The sequence below is a fragment of the Rutilus rutilus genome (assembly GCF_951802725.1).
Source record: "Rutilus rutilus genome assembly, chromosome: 12".
NCBI lineage: Eukaryota > Metazoa > Chordata > Actinopteri > Cypriniformes > Leuciscidae > Rutilus > Rutilus rutilus.
Window position 1 is genome coordinate 34,072,140 of NC_140217.1, and position 15,536 is coordinate 34,087,675.

General features: G+C 36.6%; 1 protein-coding gene across 2 annotated transcripts; it reads right to left on the reverse strand.

The window, feature by feature from the left end:
• Nucleotides 1-557: 557 nt before the first annotated feature.
• Nucleotides 558-14,110, reverse strand: rbm19 (RNA binding motif protein 19). 2 transcript variants are annotated; one of them, XM_084424931.1, is made up of 25 exons: nt 13,923-14,110; nt 13,211-13,393; nt 12,941-13,075; nt 12,694-12,732; nt 12,347-12,593; nt 10,460-10,701; nt 10,311-10,370; nt 9,175-9,253; nt 9,017-9,088; nt 8,679-8,882; nt 8,470-8,600; nt 8,272-8,396; nt 8,086-8,182; nt 7,896-8,006; nt 7,024-7,224; nt 6,778-6,850; nt 5,290-5,447; nt 4,995-5,055; nt 4,770-4,849; nt 4,595-4,650; nt 3,209-3,328; nt 2,894-2,996; nt 2,623-2,743; nt 1,369-1,488; nt 558-1,187 (listed from the first exon to the last, which is right to left on the reverse strand). In XM_084424931.1, the coding sequence occupies exons 1-24, from the start codon at nt 13,956-13,958 to the stop codon at nt 1,406-1,408; spliced, it is 2,817 nt and encodes a 938-aa protein (XP_084281057.1). In that variant the 5' UTR covers nt 13,959-14,110; the 3' UTR covers nt 558-1,187; nt 1,369-1,405. The 2 variants fall into 2 exon arrangements, with proteins under 2 accessions (XP_084281057.1, XP_084281056.1); XM_084424930.1 differs by having other exon boundaries at nt 558-1,488.
• Nucleotides 14,111-15,536: the final 1,426 nt, after the last annotated feature.

Consider the following 15,536-nt stretch of genomic DNA (forward strand, 5'->3'; position numbering starts at 1 on the left):
ACCTGGCCACTGACATTGTATGTAAATGAGAAGGCTCAAAAGTTTGGATAACTAAATTTGTTCCAAAGAAGAAAGTCTGGGATACACGACATAGACAGCATAGAGGACTCGACGCCAATCCAGCAAATCAGAGCCACATTTTGGGAAGTTGGAGTTGACGTTTCACAGAAAAATGCAGACTTTTTTTATTTATTTTTTATCCTGACTGATTCCATAAAACCGGAGGATAAGATGAGGCTGATGAGCCGATTTTACGGGGAAAAAAATATTCGTCATGCGTCTCCCAGCAACGAGGTGAATTTTCCTCGTGTTCAGAACAAGACTTTTACTATTCTGACCGATTCTGACAAACTAGTAGGCTCAAAAAATTCAGATTCAAAATAGACAAAACTACTTTTTATTGACTGTAACTGACATAAAAGTTATTATAAGTCCTAAAGAAAAAATATATACATTTGTTTATTCAAACGGCCACAGTGTGATCCTCCAAGTCGTTTACGGTTTTCCTGTTGCCAGTTGTATAATCGGAAAGTAAATGTTTAGTGCTGTACAATCTATTGTGTATTCCAGCTTTTATTAGTCATATGGGTTTGGTTTGGAAGGGTATAAGAAATAATTGTTGGTTTGAAGACACTTTAACATGCTGTCTGGAGAAACCCTTGTGATGCAGTACACTAGAATGTCCACTACGTGGTGTGTAACGCAACTTCAGTGTAGACCAAGACTGTTTTGACCTCGACTGTACAAATAGTAAATTTTATAAAGTGAGGTTTCTAGTGTGATTACTAACCTACGATAGGAACATTTCCAGACAATTGATTTATTGTCACATCAATAAACAGTATGATCCCAACAATATAAAAGCACTTGTCATTTCTTTAAGACTGGAAAAAACACTGTTGTTCTTAGGTTTTACATTATGATGCAATTATTCCCAGTCAAAAACAGACTACAAGAGATACATTTTGTGCCAAAAATATTGTTAAAGGAAACAGTTTGCATTTTTATCTTCTGCTAATGATATTTTGATCAATCACAATAGTGATTTTTCAATGTCACCCATGTTGCAGCAGAGTATGAAATGTCAGGGCCTCCGTGACGGTTGAAAGCAGCTAAAGCAAACGTGGCCTTTGGGCATCTTTTTCAAAAGGACTCCGTCGTCGAGTTCACCTTCAGCCGCAGTTGGTCTGCGGGGAGACGCTGTGTTTAATACATTGACAGCAATAACAGGGATGATGTATGAGCATATAATAAAAAGCTAATTGGGAGCATCTGGGGCCAAAAGGAAGAATTCCTGAAGAGACCGTGAAGCAGCTGTTTAAGACGGAGTCATAATAGAGATAAATGGAGTTCCACTGGATGATTTACTCTCTTATTGATGCTGGAGGTGACTGACGGCTGCTATTCACTCCCCGTCTTCCTCCCCGACCTCCATCTGCTCCAAGATTCCCTCTAACACCTCCGCCTTCCTCCGCTTCTTAGGAGCATCTGACAGAGAAGATGAGAGGACAGATTTGAGCACAGATTTGTTTTAATTCAATTAAAGAAGGGAAATTACTAGAATTGTTTGGGAAACTACTTCGAATTAAGGGATTTGGCAAGCTGCAGTTTTCAAGCAGTTAAGCAACTGTCAAACTACTGTTTGGGAAAAAGTATTGAAAAAGTTAGTTGACTATATTTAGTTAACAACAATCAAGCTATTTGAGGGAGCAAAATCTTTTGAATTCAGTTACATATAATATTGATAAATTTACAACAAGGCCTTATTTGTTAAGGCATGAACTAACAATGAGCAATATATTCTTACAGCATATAATATATTAACTTTTGTTAATAGAAAAATGTTCATTTTAGTTCACAGTGCATTACCTAGTATTAACAGATATAACTTTTGCTCTTAAAAACTCATACAGGTTTGTTTTTCTCAACTATCCCTTTAAGATTAATAAATGCTGTAGGATATGGTTGTCAGTCCTGTATTTGAGTCCTTAATACGGTTACGTTCACACACAGTTCAGTTATTTACGGGAAGCCACGCTGAGAACACAACTGGGCTGGACAACTAGTTGTCCGTCATGTCAGTGTGACAGAGCCGCTCTGTCTACCGTGTTGTGTGTTTTCATGTGTGGTTTAGCTTTCGGTGATGAACAGCGATGGAGATATGAGCTGTGTGTCATCTGAAGGTTAGATGCAGTCACCGTCCTCCACCGGAGCGGCTCCTGTCAGTTTTGAGTTCTACATGCGACTCAAATGCTCCGCTCTCCATCAGATATAAAAGCTGCAGTCAGTTAATGAAGATTTGACGGATGAACTCAAGGCTCGGCTGGATTCGTCTTATCAAAAGTGACATTGCCATCTTTGATATTACTATGGTCACTGTCACTATGTTAACTGGTAAGAGAATACAGGCTCGACTCCCATTGCATGTTCATACAGACAGAATTCGAGATGCTACTCTAAGTTGCTGTTTGAACATTTTGAGACTGAGTCACACTTGTAATTAAGTGCGGCTGTCACTCCCAAAAACTGTGATCGTAGGCTTTCAGTAAGTTATTAATTAAAACTGCTTGCAACGGTTTATGCTAAATAACTGTTACTCTGCACATAAAACAAAAATGTTACCATGAAAGTGCTGTGCGGTTTTTCGTCGCAGGTCGTCCACAGTGTCCTCTGCGTCTGCCCACTCCAACACCAGCCTCCTGCCGTACAGATGGGTACTGTGGCACAGCGCCGTGAACGCTTTCTGTGAGAGACCAGCACAAAATCAAAGCTCGTGTTAGATGTACTGTAACTAGACACGTTGAACAGGATTCAGTGTTGATTAGTTGTTTCACAGGAGACTGTCTCCTGTGAAAAGCACGAAACAGAAAGACACAGAGACAGATGCACCCACCTTGGCATCCTGTTTAGTGAGGAAGTCAATGAAGCCAAAACCACGGTGGGCTCCACCGATCCCTTTCTTTGGCAGGCGGACTGTCTTCAGCTCTCCAAACGTACTGACAAAAAGAAACAACACCTGCACTTCAAATCAGAGCTCACATGAGGACTATTTCACAATAATTACAAGGGTTCAAAAGCATGATACTTTCACAGTCATTTTTGTTAGTGAAAAATACTTAGTCAAGAGTTGGAATAATTTGGCCTGCTCTGTTCTATAACATGCACATGAAACGCAACAAATATCCATTAAATGTGAAACAAGGCTTACCAGAAGAGTTCTCGCAGTTCTTTCACTGTGGCCTGGAAGGGGATGTTTCGCACCAGGATCTTAGAAGTCCTCTGTTTCCTGGAGGTTTGCTTTTTCCTCTTGGGTTCTGCCACACCTGACCTGCAAAAAACAACAGAAGGAAAACGGTTTTCACTCATGCATGTGACTAGTGCCCTTTATTATGCTTGTTATGGACTTTATTGGTCAAACTGACTAAGAAAGCACATATGAAAGAATTTAAAAGCAATGATATTACAAAAAGCAAAAAAAAAAAAAAACACTGACCGTATATAATCTTGTTTACCATTATTACCCTAATTTAACATCAAACTGCATCGCTTCAACAAAAGCACAATGTGACTAGAAATTTCTAAAGTAAACCATTTATGTTCAAAATAAATGAAACCGGACACCCGCAATAAAATCGTCACGGTGGAAAAAAGTGTATCAGAGCATGTGACTGTCTATCCAAGTTTTGTCGAGAGCCGGAGGCGGCACGAAATTTGACGGAGACCTTGTAATTCTCTATGCAGGAAAAACCCTGTAATAATAACTTAATATTTTAAAAAACACAGGTGAATACGGTATATGCAAATCATGAGTTACTCCGGTGAAACTTTACCAAGTTTCTCATCACTTTAATTACAATATCTTATTATAAGTTGCCCCCAAAAGCACATTAATGTGAAAATTAGACACTTATTATGCATTACTTTCTAAAAACAAAAATATATATTTTCAGCAAATCCATGAACTCAAGGAGGTTTGTTCTTATATTCTTTCAAAACCTTTTCAAAATACTAATTTACAGAAAGGTACAGTGTTTAAAGAAAAGTATACAAACAGATAATAATTTAATACATTTTTGTCAATAAAAATTTTTTTTGGTTCATGTCTGTTAAATTGGAAGTTCAGATTTCAGTCTCATTACAATGCTGAAACAATTCTTAAATTATTATTGCATGCAAAGACAAATATAATACAAGAAAATTACTAAATATAATATAATACTAAAGCAAAAGTATTCATATTTTACCTATTTTTCTTATGATCATATTTTAAGTAAATTTGCAATCTGAATTAAATATGAGAAAAAAAGATACTGTACCATAAAATAATGGCAAGAAAACATGTCTGTCTATTGGCAAATCTTTACATGCTTGTCAAACAAACAAAGTGTGACCAGTGAAGTCTGATTCAAGTGCAAATGACTCTTATGAGCTAGATCTTGATGAGTTCATCAAAAACTGACAAGTTCTTCACTGAATGAACAAAATTCATAATCAAAAGGATTGGCGAGCCCTAAAGAGAGAGAGCTTGGGGTTTGTGAAACCCTGTCCTACACAGAACATGAAGATTTCGGACACAAAAGACGCCTCAACTTACTTGACTTCTCTTTCTGATATTTTTAGCTCAAGCTGGTGCTCATCAACTGTGCAGTGCTGCAAAAAAAATGAAAGTAATGAAAAAAGATGCCTGAATTTATTTCATCACATGAATAATTGTGCATAGTAAGAGTACAGCTCATACAGCAATGACAGAGCAGCAGATGGTCATTTACCTGCAGCTTTCTCATGGCTTTCTGTGCTGCCTTTGGAGTTTTGTACTGAACAAATCCATAACCCATTGATAACATTTTACCTGACAGAGAGAGAGAGAGAAAAAAGATTCACACAGACAAGAAACAAGATGGAGAAATGACAAAAGAGATAGAGAGAGAAAATATACAAATAACAAATATACAGATGAATATCAATGGTAAATATGAATGTCTGTGAAATCAAACCTGCTTTATCTCTCTTCTTTGATATCGTGCAGCTTTTCACCACACCACATTCAGAAAATGTCTGTCAAAAGAACACAATGAAACCCATATGGTGAGACACGGGCCGTGTTTACACCTGTTATTAACAACATCCGTTTGGGGTGATCCGATCACACAACACATGTTGCTGGCTTACACCTGCTACTAACATGCATCTCAAATGAGTCTCCTGTGACCAGAACAAGAAACCTTCTCATGTTTCCACTACCACAAGATCTGCCGTTTGCTGCTAAAGTGCTTGTGCTCTTGAGCTCACCTCGTGTAATGTTTCCTCTGAGGTTTTAAAATTGAGGTTCTTAATAAACAGAGTCGAGCCAGGCAAAATCGGTTCTTCCTCCTCCTCCTCATCCTCCTCCTCCTCTTCCTTTTTGGCCAAGTCATTGTTCTCAGCATTTGCATCTTTGGTTTGAGGCTCTAAGTGGAGCAAGAGAAGGATGGATATTTAGACGGAACGAGAAAAACTACAGAAAAAGCAACACTGAAGCTAAATACAGGACTGACAAAACACTGATTTGGATGTCCTGAAGGAAATACTTCAGAATTTTAATTAAATTGGTAACATTTTGCAATAAGGTTCAATTTGTTAACATTGTGAACTAACATTCAACAACAATTTTATAAAGGATCTATTAATCTAGGTTAATGCTAATTTATTAAGTACCATTAAAAAAAATGGAAAGAAATTAATACTTTTATTCAGCAAGGATGCATAACATGTACAAAAGTGATAGTAAAAGACATTTATAATTTCACAAATGGTTTCTATAATCAAATAAATGCTGCAAACGAACTTTATATCCATCAAAGATTCCTGAAAAAAAAATCCATTAACTTGATAATAATAAGACATGTTTCTTGAGCATCATATCAGCATATTAGAATGATTTCTGAAGGATCATGTGACACTGAAGACTGGAGTAATGATGCTGAAAATTCAGCTTTACATCACAGGAATAAATTACATTTTAAAATATATATTCATATATTGACAATAGTTATTTGAATTTAATTCTAATAGAAATTTTTATTTTTTCATTGTATTTTTGGTCAAATAAATGCAGCCTTGGTGAGCATAAGAGAGTTCTTTCAAAAATATTTAGAAAATCTTACCGACCCCAAATTTCTGAACGGTAGTGTAAATAATACACAATTGTTCAACTTAAAATGCTAAAAATGCATAAGTATTTGTAGTAGTAGAAATGTATTTAATATGAACAAAGATTAATAAATGCTTTAAACTATTTGTTTATTGTTAGTTTATGATGTCTAATGCATTAACTAATGTTAATGATGACCAAACATTATTGTAAGGTGTTATTGCATTTTAATAGTTTTATAATTATAACAGAATTATTATTTTTTATTTTTTGGCAGACCATTCTCACTTATGAAATTAATAAATACATTCCTAAACTTTATTTAAAATGTAGAACATTTGGTAGCTAAAAGTATCACAATATCCAAAATATTTTCAAACATGCCAAGGGAAGGGCTTGTTGGACGGTGTTCAAGTTCGCCTGGAATGTACAGAGCTTTATATGGAATTGTGATCTGGAATTTCGATGACTGGAATTCACTGCAGATTCCATGCAGGACTGTTTGTGATTCATTCTCATGTTGTCATTTCAATTAATGTCACGGTTATGAACATGTGAATGTTTAGGCATACATATATCCTTCATACAAAAAGATGAATTGCTGGTTTAAGCACCAACAAACTGATATGTCAGTATTAAAGGATTACCTCGTTTAGGTTTTGGAGGAGTTGTAAAGACCGCTAAAGGAGCCCACTCCAGATACAAGGGAACATGCTGGAACTGGGGAAACAGACCGTATGACATCATACCATGTCCCTAATTCAAGCTTTAACTAAGCGAAGGCACACATGATTATAAATATTATTACAAATAAATATTATATAAACAAAAACAAATACAAGTTCTTTTTTCCAGTGAAAACAGTAGCTCAAATGCCCATCACACACACTGACCTTTGTGTATGCAAGCTTCATGAAGGCCCGCTTGGCTTCGGTGGGCTCCAGGAACTCCACTATAGCAGTGAGGCCAGATGGGGGCAGCAGAACTCTTCCCAGAGATCCATGGGGCGAGAACAAAGCCTCAAGCTCTCCGACCTGCACTCCTGAAGGTAAGTTCTTCACCAGGAACACAGAGTTACTGCGCTGACCTGATGCCTAAATAGATGGAAATCACAGACACGCATTAACATAACCATGATTTATGCAGAAACAAACATAAATATGTATTTGGACATTAGTGTGTCACAATAAGCTTTTTTTTTTTTTTTTTAACACACGTGTTTATGCGTTTATGTCGAGCCCTGACATATTTTCCCTGATTGGTTTTCCCTAAAGAGAATTATGTTGTTGAAAACGACAGTAAAAGAGTGACGCTCGTTCACTGCGTTTTACCGTGATGACTCATGAGAGTTCTTTGTCTTTATTAAAATCAACACATTATAATGATTTATCTGTCATCCACCCTCGATTCATTTGAATGTTATGTTTTTATTACTTGGCCCGCCTGACCCGCGGATTATGATCCACGCAGCACTATCTGCAAACTATACGATTTGAGAATGGACACAGGCCGGGAACCCGCAACAAAACTGTCACGGTGGAAAAAAGTGTATCTGAGCATGTGACTGTCTATCCAAGTTTTGTCAAGAGCCGGAGGCGGCACGAAATTTGACGGAGGCAGCCACCTTGTAATTCTCTATGCAGGAAAAACCCTGTAATAATAACTTAATACATTAATGGGAATACTAGCCAACTATCATCTTGATATCGTCAAAGGCATCTGCCATCGGCGATATCATCAATCCACCTGTACCACAACCCTATACCTGACTGAATGAGTCCAGGGACACTCCATTTTCCAGGAGAAACTGTCTGGTCTCTTGAACGAGCTCTGTCTCTCCGAGGGCCATCCTCACAGCCAGACTGCCATCAGACTCCTGCATACATACACAAATCCAGTGTTACCCATGTTAATCCACTCAAGAAAAAGACAATTAACAGGTCCAAAATACTCACGTGATCTAACACTTTGCTCTTGGTTGTGTTGTATTTCTGAGCGATGGCATCGGCCACTGCGCTCGTGCCCAAAAACAGTGTGTTCCAGTTATGAGAGCTGTGTAAAAACAAAACAAAAAACAATGAACACAACTGGAAATGATCCAGTAGAGGCTTTCATCTCCAGGTAGTTCATCAATTTCTCACCTGCCGCTGGCTGATTTGTCTTTGGCATCTTTACTTCTCTTAAATGAGGAGCTGCCTGGAGTGTTGGGCCCCTGATCGGGATTCTCCTTCTTCAGCCTTGAAGCCATGACATGCAGAACCCGCCCCTAGAGGGTCCAAACAGTTGTAAGAAAGCAAATAAAACTACGCAGACAGAAATGAGATGAAAGTGATCAGTACCTGGAATACGTGGCCATCCAGTTGAGTCAAGGCTGAGACTGCGTTCTCTGGTATCATGTATGTCACAAAGGCAAAGCCCTTGGGCTTCTTAGTCAGACTGTCTATGGGGAAATGCACCTCAGAAATAGGACCTGATGAAGACACAAGAAAAATAAGTGGCTTTTAAACATGGATCGTGAAATGATAAGTGGCAGATCTCCAACACCCACCGTGTTTGATGAAGACTTCTTTCAGATCTTCTTCAGTGCATGTGTAGGGCAGGTTCCTGATGAAAAGTCTTCCCGATTCCGCCACGTCTTCCTCTTCCTCATCGTCCCTCAGCTCACGCACAAAATTTCTCTCCTTTTTGCTTTCCTTCGCAGGCATTTTGTTTTTAAAGTTATTGGCTCTGAACACTTCGATATAGCGCCCCCCTGTGAGTTTACACGTGAACAAGTGTTATTTGCAGTACTTGCTTTTGAATTGGTTGTGCTCCCAAAACAAAACACACAACTCAAGGATTATTTCACAGTTGTGTACTTGTCAGAAAGAGTGAAAAATCGCTTACCCATGTAGTCTCTGTTCAAGCGCAGGGCCCTCTCGACCTCTGCTTCTGAGCGCAGGTCCACATACACGTAACCTTAACAGAGGAAATTCAACCAATCAAATGGCACAAGAGTGACATCTTCAGACCATCAACAGACAGTAAACAACAGAAGCTCTTACCTGTGTTGCGGCCATCCTTGTTTTTTGCAAATCGAATGGCAACGGGTTTCAAAGGCACCATAAATTCTTTCACTTGTTGCTAGAGTGAAGTGGTAAATCAGACAGACAGGACAAAAATAAATAAATCAGGCAAAAATGACTGTTGTCAGGTCCAAAAAGATCAATAAAAAGATAGATGTCTAAATTTGTGTTATTTATGTGACAACAGTGTTCTGTATTAATAATTACATTTATTAATAACAATAACCTTAAAAAATTAAATTCTTCTCCCAGTTAGATTTTAGAGGGCGGGATATGTTAGTTTTATAAAAAAAAAAAAAAAACAAGTAGGGGTGTATCAGTATTGCAAATAACTGATAAATGGCAGATATTATAAATCCATACTACTTTGTTTTTTGTTTTTTAAAGAAAAAAAGAAAATTTGATTTTAGGCATCATAAATTTATACAGTACAGTATGAAAGACAGATTAAATATTACTTTAATTTACCCATCAAACGTTTGGAGTCAGTGTGATTTATTTTTTCTAAAGAAATGTATATATTTGTTCTATGATATTATTAATAAGAAATGTTTCTTGAGCTTCAAATCAGCATCTTAGAATGATTTCTGAAGGATCATGTGACACTGAAGACTGGAATAATGATTCCGAAAATTCAGCTTTACATCACAGGAATAAATTACTTTAATAAAATGTATTTAAAATATATTAAAATATACATTTATTTTGATCAAATAAATACAGGCTTGGGGAGAAAATTAATTATTTAAAAAAATATTTACATGCAATAGTGACCCCAAACATTACACTTAAAATTATATTATTAGGAATATATTTATTCACCTATTTAAAAAGTGTAAATCTTACACATTGCTATAACTAATTTCTATGATAATAACAAGAACAAGAGTGTAATCATAAGTACTAGTAACACACCAAGTGCCTGTGGTTAATTAGGATTACTCTGTAATTTTATATGTAAATACATGGCAATATGAACACTGTAAAATAAAGTAAACTTGAAATTAGAAAAATAATAATAAAGGGACCTGGTACAACAGTCCTTGAATATTAACAAAAGTTGTTGAGCAAAAACAAACTACATATTCAATATCGACCAATAATCAATATCTCACCTCTTTGACGTTGAATGGAGCACCTCGTAGCTTGACTGTGAACCCTGTGCTCGACTCAATCTATAATAGTGTATGAACAGCACAAACAAATGAGCGTTTAATAGCCAACTATTCCATATTAAACCCTATGACAGTTTCATCACACTGACCATGTTCTGGACTGTTGGCTTATATGCACTGTCTGTGTGCTGGTCCGGGGACTCTTCCTCTTCCTCTTCCTCTTCCTCTTCCTCTTCCTCTTCATCTTCCTCTTCCTCATCGGCAGCATTGGCACTGTCCTCTTCATTCTTTTCCATCTCTTTCTCATCCACCATGTCTGATTTCTCCACAATTTTGGAGCGAAGATAATCCATATCAGATAGATCTTTCTTCAAGGCTTTCTTAGCAGAATCTGGTAAGAAAACACATTTGGAGAGCATAATAAAATCACACCTACACAAATACAGTACAAGTGCATGAAGAAAAGATTGGTGACACTTTACTTAAAGTCCCCCTGTGGTGAAAATCAAGTTTTAATGTTGTTTATTTGTCTATGTGGTATTTTTAAAATGCTTTAAAGGGGTGGTATAATGCGCTTTTCAAAAGATGTAAAATAAGACTTTGATGTCCCCAGAGTGTGTATTGTGAAGTTATAGCTCAAAGTACCCCACAGATATTTTTATATAGCATGTTAAAGTTGTCACCTTTTGAGTGTGAGCAAAAACGCACCGTTTTTGTGACTGTCCCTTTAAATGCAAATGAGCTGGTGCTCCCAGCACAGGGGCTGGAGCTATAACAGCTTGTGTCCTTTTACCTCACACAGACATGCACTGAACATTTCAAAAACTTTTAGCCTTTTATGTTCAAACCGAAGTCAGAAAGATGGAGAGACTCAAGAAGTGACAACATGTAGACAACACTTCTGAATGGTTAGTTGGTGAATTTATGTAGCTTATGTGTAGTTATCTTCTAGTAATTAATTAGCATATTCTGTCTTGATAATCTATAAATCGCGTTCCCGTGGAAGGGGTTTATGTAAATGTAAGGGTTCATAATGTCACTAACCCGGGAGGAATGTCTTGTAGTCCCTACCAGCCGTTTGTTGTAGTCCTTAAAAAAGCGATTTCTTTCAAATAAAATATCTAGAAAAGTGAAATCATATTCAACCACCCCTTTAAGACAAACCATGTGCAAATTCATAAGTCAGCACCATTGCTGAGTATTTTCTCCTTCAAACTGCAGTGAACCAAAGACACTCTCAAAAACACGGTTTGAAATCGCTGGTGTTTCTGACATCACAAACTACCATGTAACGTAACCAATCACGTCAACGTGATCGTCAACGAGTGGATCTTTCAGCTGGTGTGAGTGAGTGGAGGCGGGGCTGATTTGCATATTCATAGAACCGCGTATACTAAATGAGGCAAGGGTGTAGAGTTACATTTAAGCTATTTTAAGGCATGAAGAATATGTTTAAATATGTAATTTTTGTGATCAAAGATGAATTTTAAGGGATAACATGATTGACTACAGGGGGACACCACTTTAAAGCCTTTATATATAATGCATTATAAAGGTATTTATAATGTACATTTTATGATCTTTTCATAATTAATTGCAACCAAAGTTAAAATGCATTACATAAAATTTGCAGATTACTTGTTACATCTGAAATTGGTTGTTTCCCATGTGTTTTAATGCATTATACTTTCTAAAAGTGTGTTCAATGAATAGATAAGTATTATAATGTATTATAACTGTGGTTACAATTATTCATGAGCCCATACAATGCATTACAAGGCATGATTAATGTATTAAAAATACTTTTGTGTGTGTGTGTGTGTGTATATATATATACATATATATAAACTTAGTAATATATACACACACAAACTTTTATGTTAGATACGATTAATCGATTTGACAGCACTACTCTATATAAAAAGGCTTTAAGGAAAGTGTTACCAAACGATCTTTGCTACCCATAGAGAAAAGTTGTATTGCCTGCTATAGGAATCACAAAAAAAAGAATCTAGAATTCAGCACAAAGTTCTCACCTTGTTTGTCCTCTTCATCAGCAGCATCCTCATCATCACTCAATTGCTCTGATTCATCAGAGTCAAAGTTCAGGTAATCATCCTTAACAGGCGCTTTCTTCTGCTTCTTCTGCTCCTTCTGCTCCTTCTCCTTCTCTTTTTCAACTCCAATAGAAGCCGCTTCCACCGTGTCGTTGGCCCACGTGGGCACCTGTGTGCGTTTCTGGTGCACAGCCATGAACTCCTGGAAGCTCTTGTCTTTTTGAAGCTAAGGATTTCAAATGACATTTTATAGGATGTCTGCATTTTTACTGAAGTATGATTTGTGTAATGTGATAAAGAATAGACTTTAGGAGTAGCAAACTTACATCTCTAAGAAGAATACTCAAAGGCTTCTTCTGCTGCTTCTGTGGAGGTAGAGTGACAGCATAAATTCAGTTTGATTTATATGTATTGCACTTATTGCAATACACATTGTTCCAAATAGACAAATGAAGAAAAAGAAAAATCAACAAGGCCTTTCTATAAAACTGTTTGCAAACACTAAAGTGAGTGGGTCATATAAATGTCCCATTTTGCTCAGCGCAGACACTGAAAAATGACAAATGAATTTACCAGTGAATCTTCATTTTTTTCTAGTTGTTCACATGATTCTTGTTCCTCTGTAACTTTGTTCGCTGAAGGTTGGCGTGTGTGTTTGCTCCAAGGTCTGGCTTTGTTTGGGTCTCCAAAATCTGTGCAGGATTCCACCTTATTCAGGCAGATGATGAATAAGATGAGAATTACAATATACAATGTTCAAATAAACTATCTGCATTACTATTTTAATCTATTAGTAATTTCCTTCCCAAATCTCTCGGACTCCTCCATGATCTTGTCACTTACAGTAACTCTAGATGTGTCCACAAAGCTCTTGTCGAAATGTTTCAGAGCTTTATCTGCATCTTCTTCTGTCTTGAAACCAACGAATCCAAATTTGCGGAATTTGCCATCTTTGGTAAATTTCAACGTACAATCTGTCAGTGTCCCAAAATCCGCAAACATCTTGCGGAAGCGAGCTTCCTTCATCTGAGGACACAGAATAAATACAATTTCAACAGTTGTAAGTCAACGGTTCAAATCACATATATTTCATACACATACAGTTTAAGGAGCATTAAGCATTTATCATTCCCTGACAGTGCCTATAACAATTTATGGTTACATTTCATTTTAAGGTGTCTGTGTAACAGTGTAATTATACATTAGGACATTACATGTACTTACTACAGGGTTAGGATAAGGGTTTGGTTCAGGGTTAGTTGCATAATTTATAGTTATTACTAACTGCATGTAACATGTGTAACAAGAACACTGTAAAATAAAGTGTTACCCAATTTATTCTACAATGCCATATTACACTGATGCTATCAAATGTAATACCATGATACTTTAATAGGCTACACCATAGCATTCAAATTCAAATAAAACATAGTTGAGACTTTTTGTTAGTGAACACAGTAAAGAAGGGTGTTTAAAAGTTATTTACACTTTCGTAGGCGCATGCATCTTTGACAGCGAACTTGCTACACGTTCTAATATAATTACATATACTCACCCCATTTGGGAGATTCTTGACTATTAACCTTGACATTTTCCCGATCCTGGTGTGATTTTTTTTAGGTAAAATAACAATATATTGTTTTATCAACAATAAAGCATGGTGTGCATCAGTAAGACGCCATCTTTACTGTATGACGTAAAGCGCGTCACCAAAGGAACTTGACGAGTACAGCTCCCTCTTCTGGACATAACTGCAATGATAGGATGCACTCATAGACATTTAAAATCACTCATATTCCCCAGTGATTGTAAACTCACAAGAACCTCCATTAAATCAGAACATAATTATTTTATCGCGTCTTATTTCGTAAACCCAACCTTGAGCCATTAGGAATTACCATCTCTGTGCCATCTGTTATTCTTACAGACTTCCTAACCTCAAACTCTGGAACATAGAAAGCAGCCCCTGGCCTTCCAGTTTCTTTGCTTTTTGAACCATGTGTGTATATTGGAAGAAAGGTATAAGCTACTGTACATTTATATATATATATTCGGTTACACATCTTTTTTACATTAAACCCATCACCTTTTCCCCTGATTTTCTCTATAACTTAAAGTCTATTTCAGGCTATAACTAAGGTGGTATTAGAGGTATTACAAATATTGGGGTAAATAACTTTGAGTCCAGTTTCATTAATCCGCTTTTCTCTCTCTCTCTCTCTCTCTCTCTCTCTCTCTCTCTCTCTCTCTCTCTCTCTCTCTCTCTCTCTCTCTCTCTCTCTCTCTAGATTAATTCAGTAGCCTATGCCAATTTTCTCTTGCTATGATGCACTAATCCTTTCCTTTACTTAAAATCAAACTTTGGCATGTTCAAATATACATAAAACTACATATTTGTGTTGTAACTTAAAACGTTGAAATATAAATTAGGCATCGTCTTTTAAACATGGATTTTTTTTTGTTGTTTTTTTTTTTTGCTTATTATAGGTAAGGCAGTGCCATTTAAAACATAAAATCTAAAGCTTAGATCGATCAAAAGTCTGTAGCCTATCTGTTGACAAACATGACATAACTCATAACTGACAAAGTTGATAAAAAATGTTGAAATGCAATTCTGTGGACTATTATCTTGGATTTAATTATAGCTAAATACCATTTAAACCCTGTCTTAATTAATGTAATAAGTCTGTATATTGTGCTATAAATGTCCTCTTTATAAGAACACTTGCATGAAATCATAATCTGTAAACTGCCACACTGCACAATTAAGAGCTTCTCTATTAAACACACCCTAGAACACAGTCAGCATACGATTCTACCACTGGCTGGACCTCTTGATCTACTAAGGTAGCTAATTCATGATTATTATGATTCATGACTCTTCACACACATTCATCATCTTCAATGAAGGACTGAAGTGAGTCAAGACTGTCAGTGAATGGCTTTCCAAACCACATTTGGGTAGAGGTTTAGAGCCAACTAACTAATAGCAAAATGAAAACTAGATCAGTAAAGTAATATACTGAGTCGATAATTGAATGTGTTTTATATATTTATAGAAATAAATTAAAGCACAATGACATTGTTACTTTAGTGCACAAGTAATTTCAGGGCATGTCAGAGCATGGATTTTGTGTGAGGTGCATGAAGCTAAAGAAATGACTTAGGA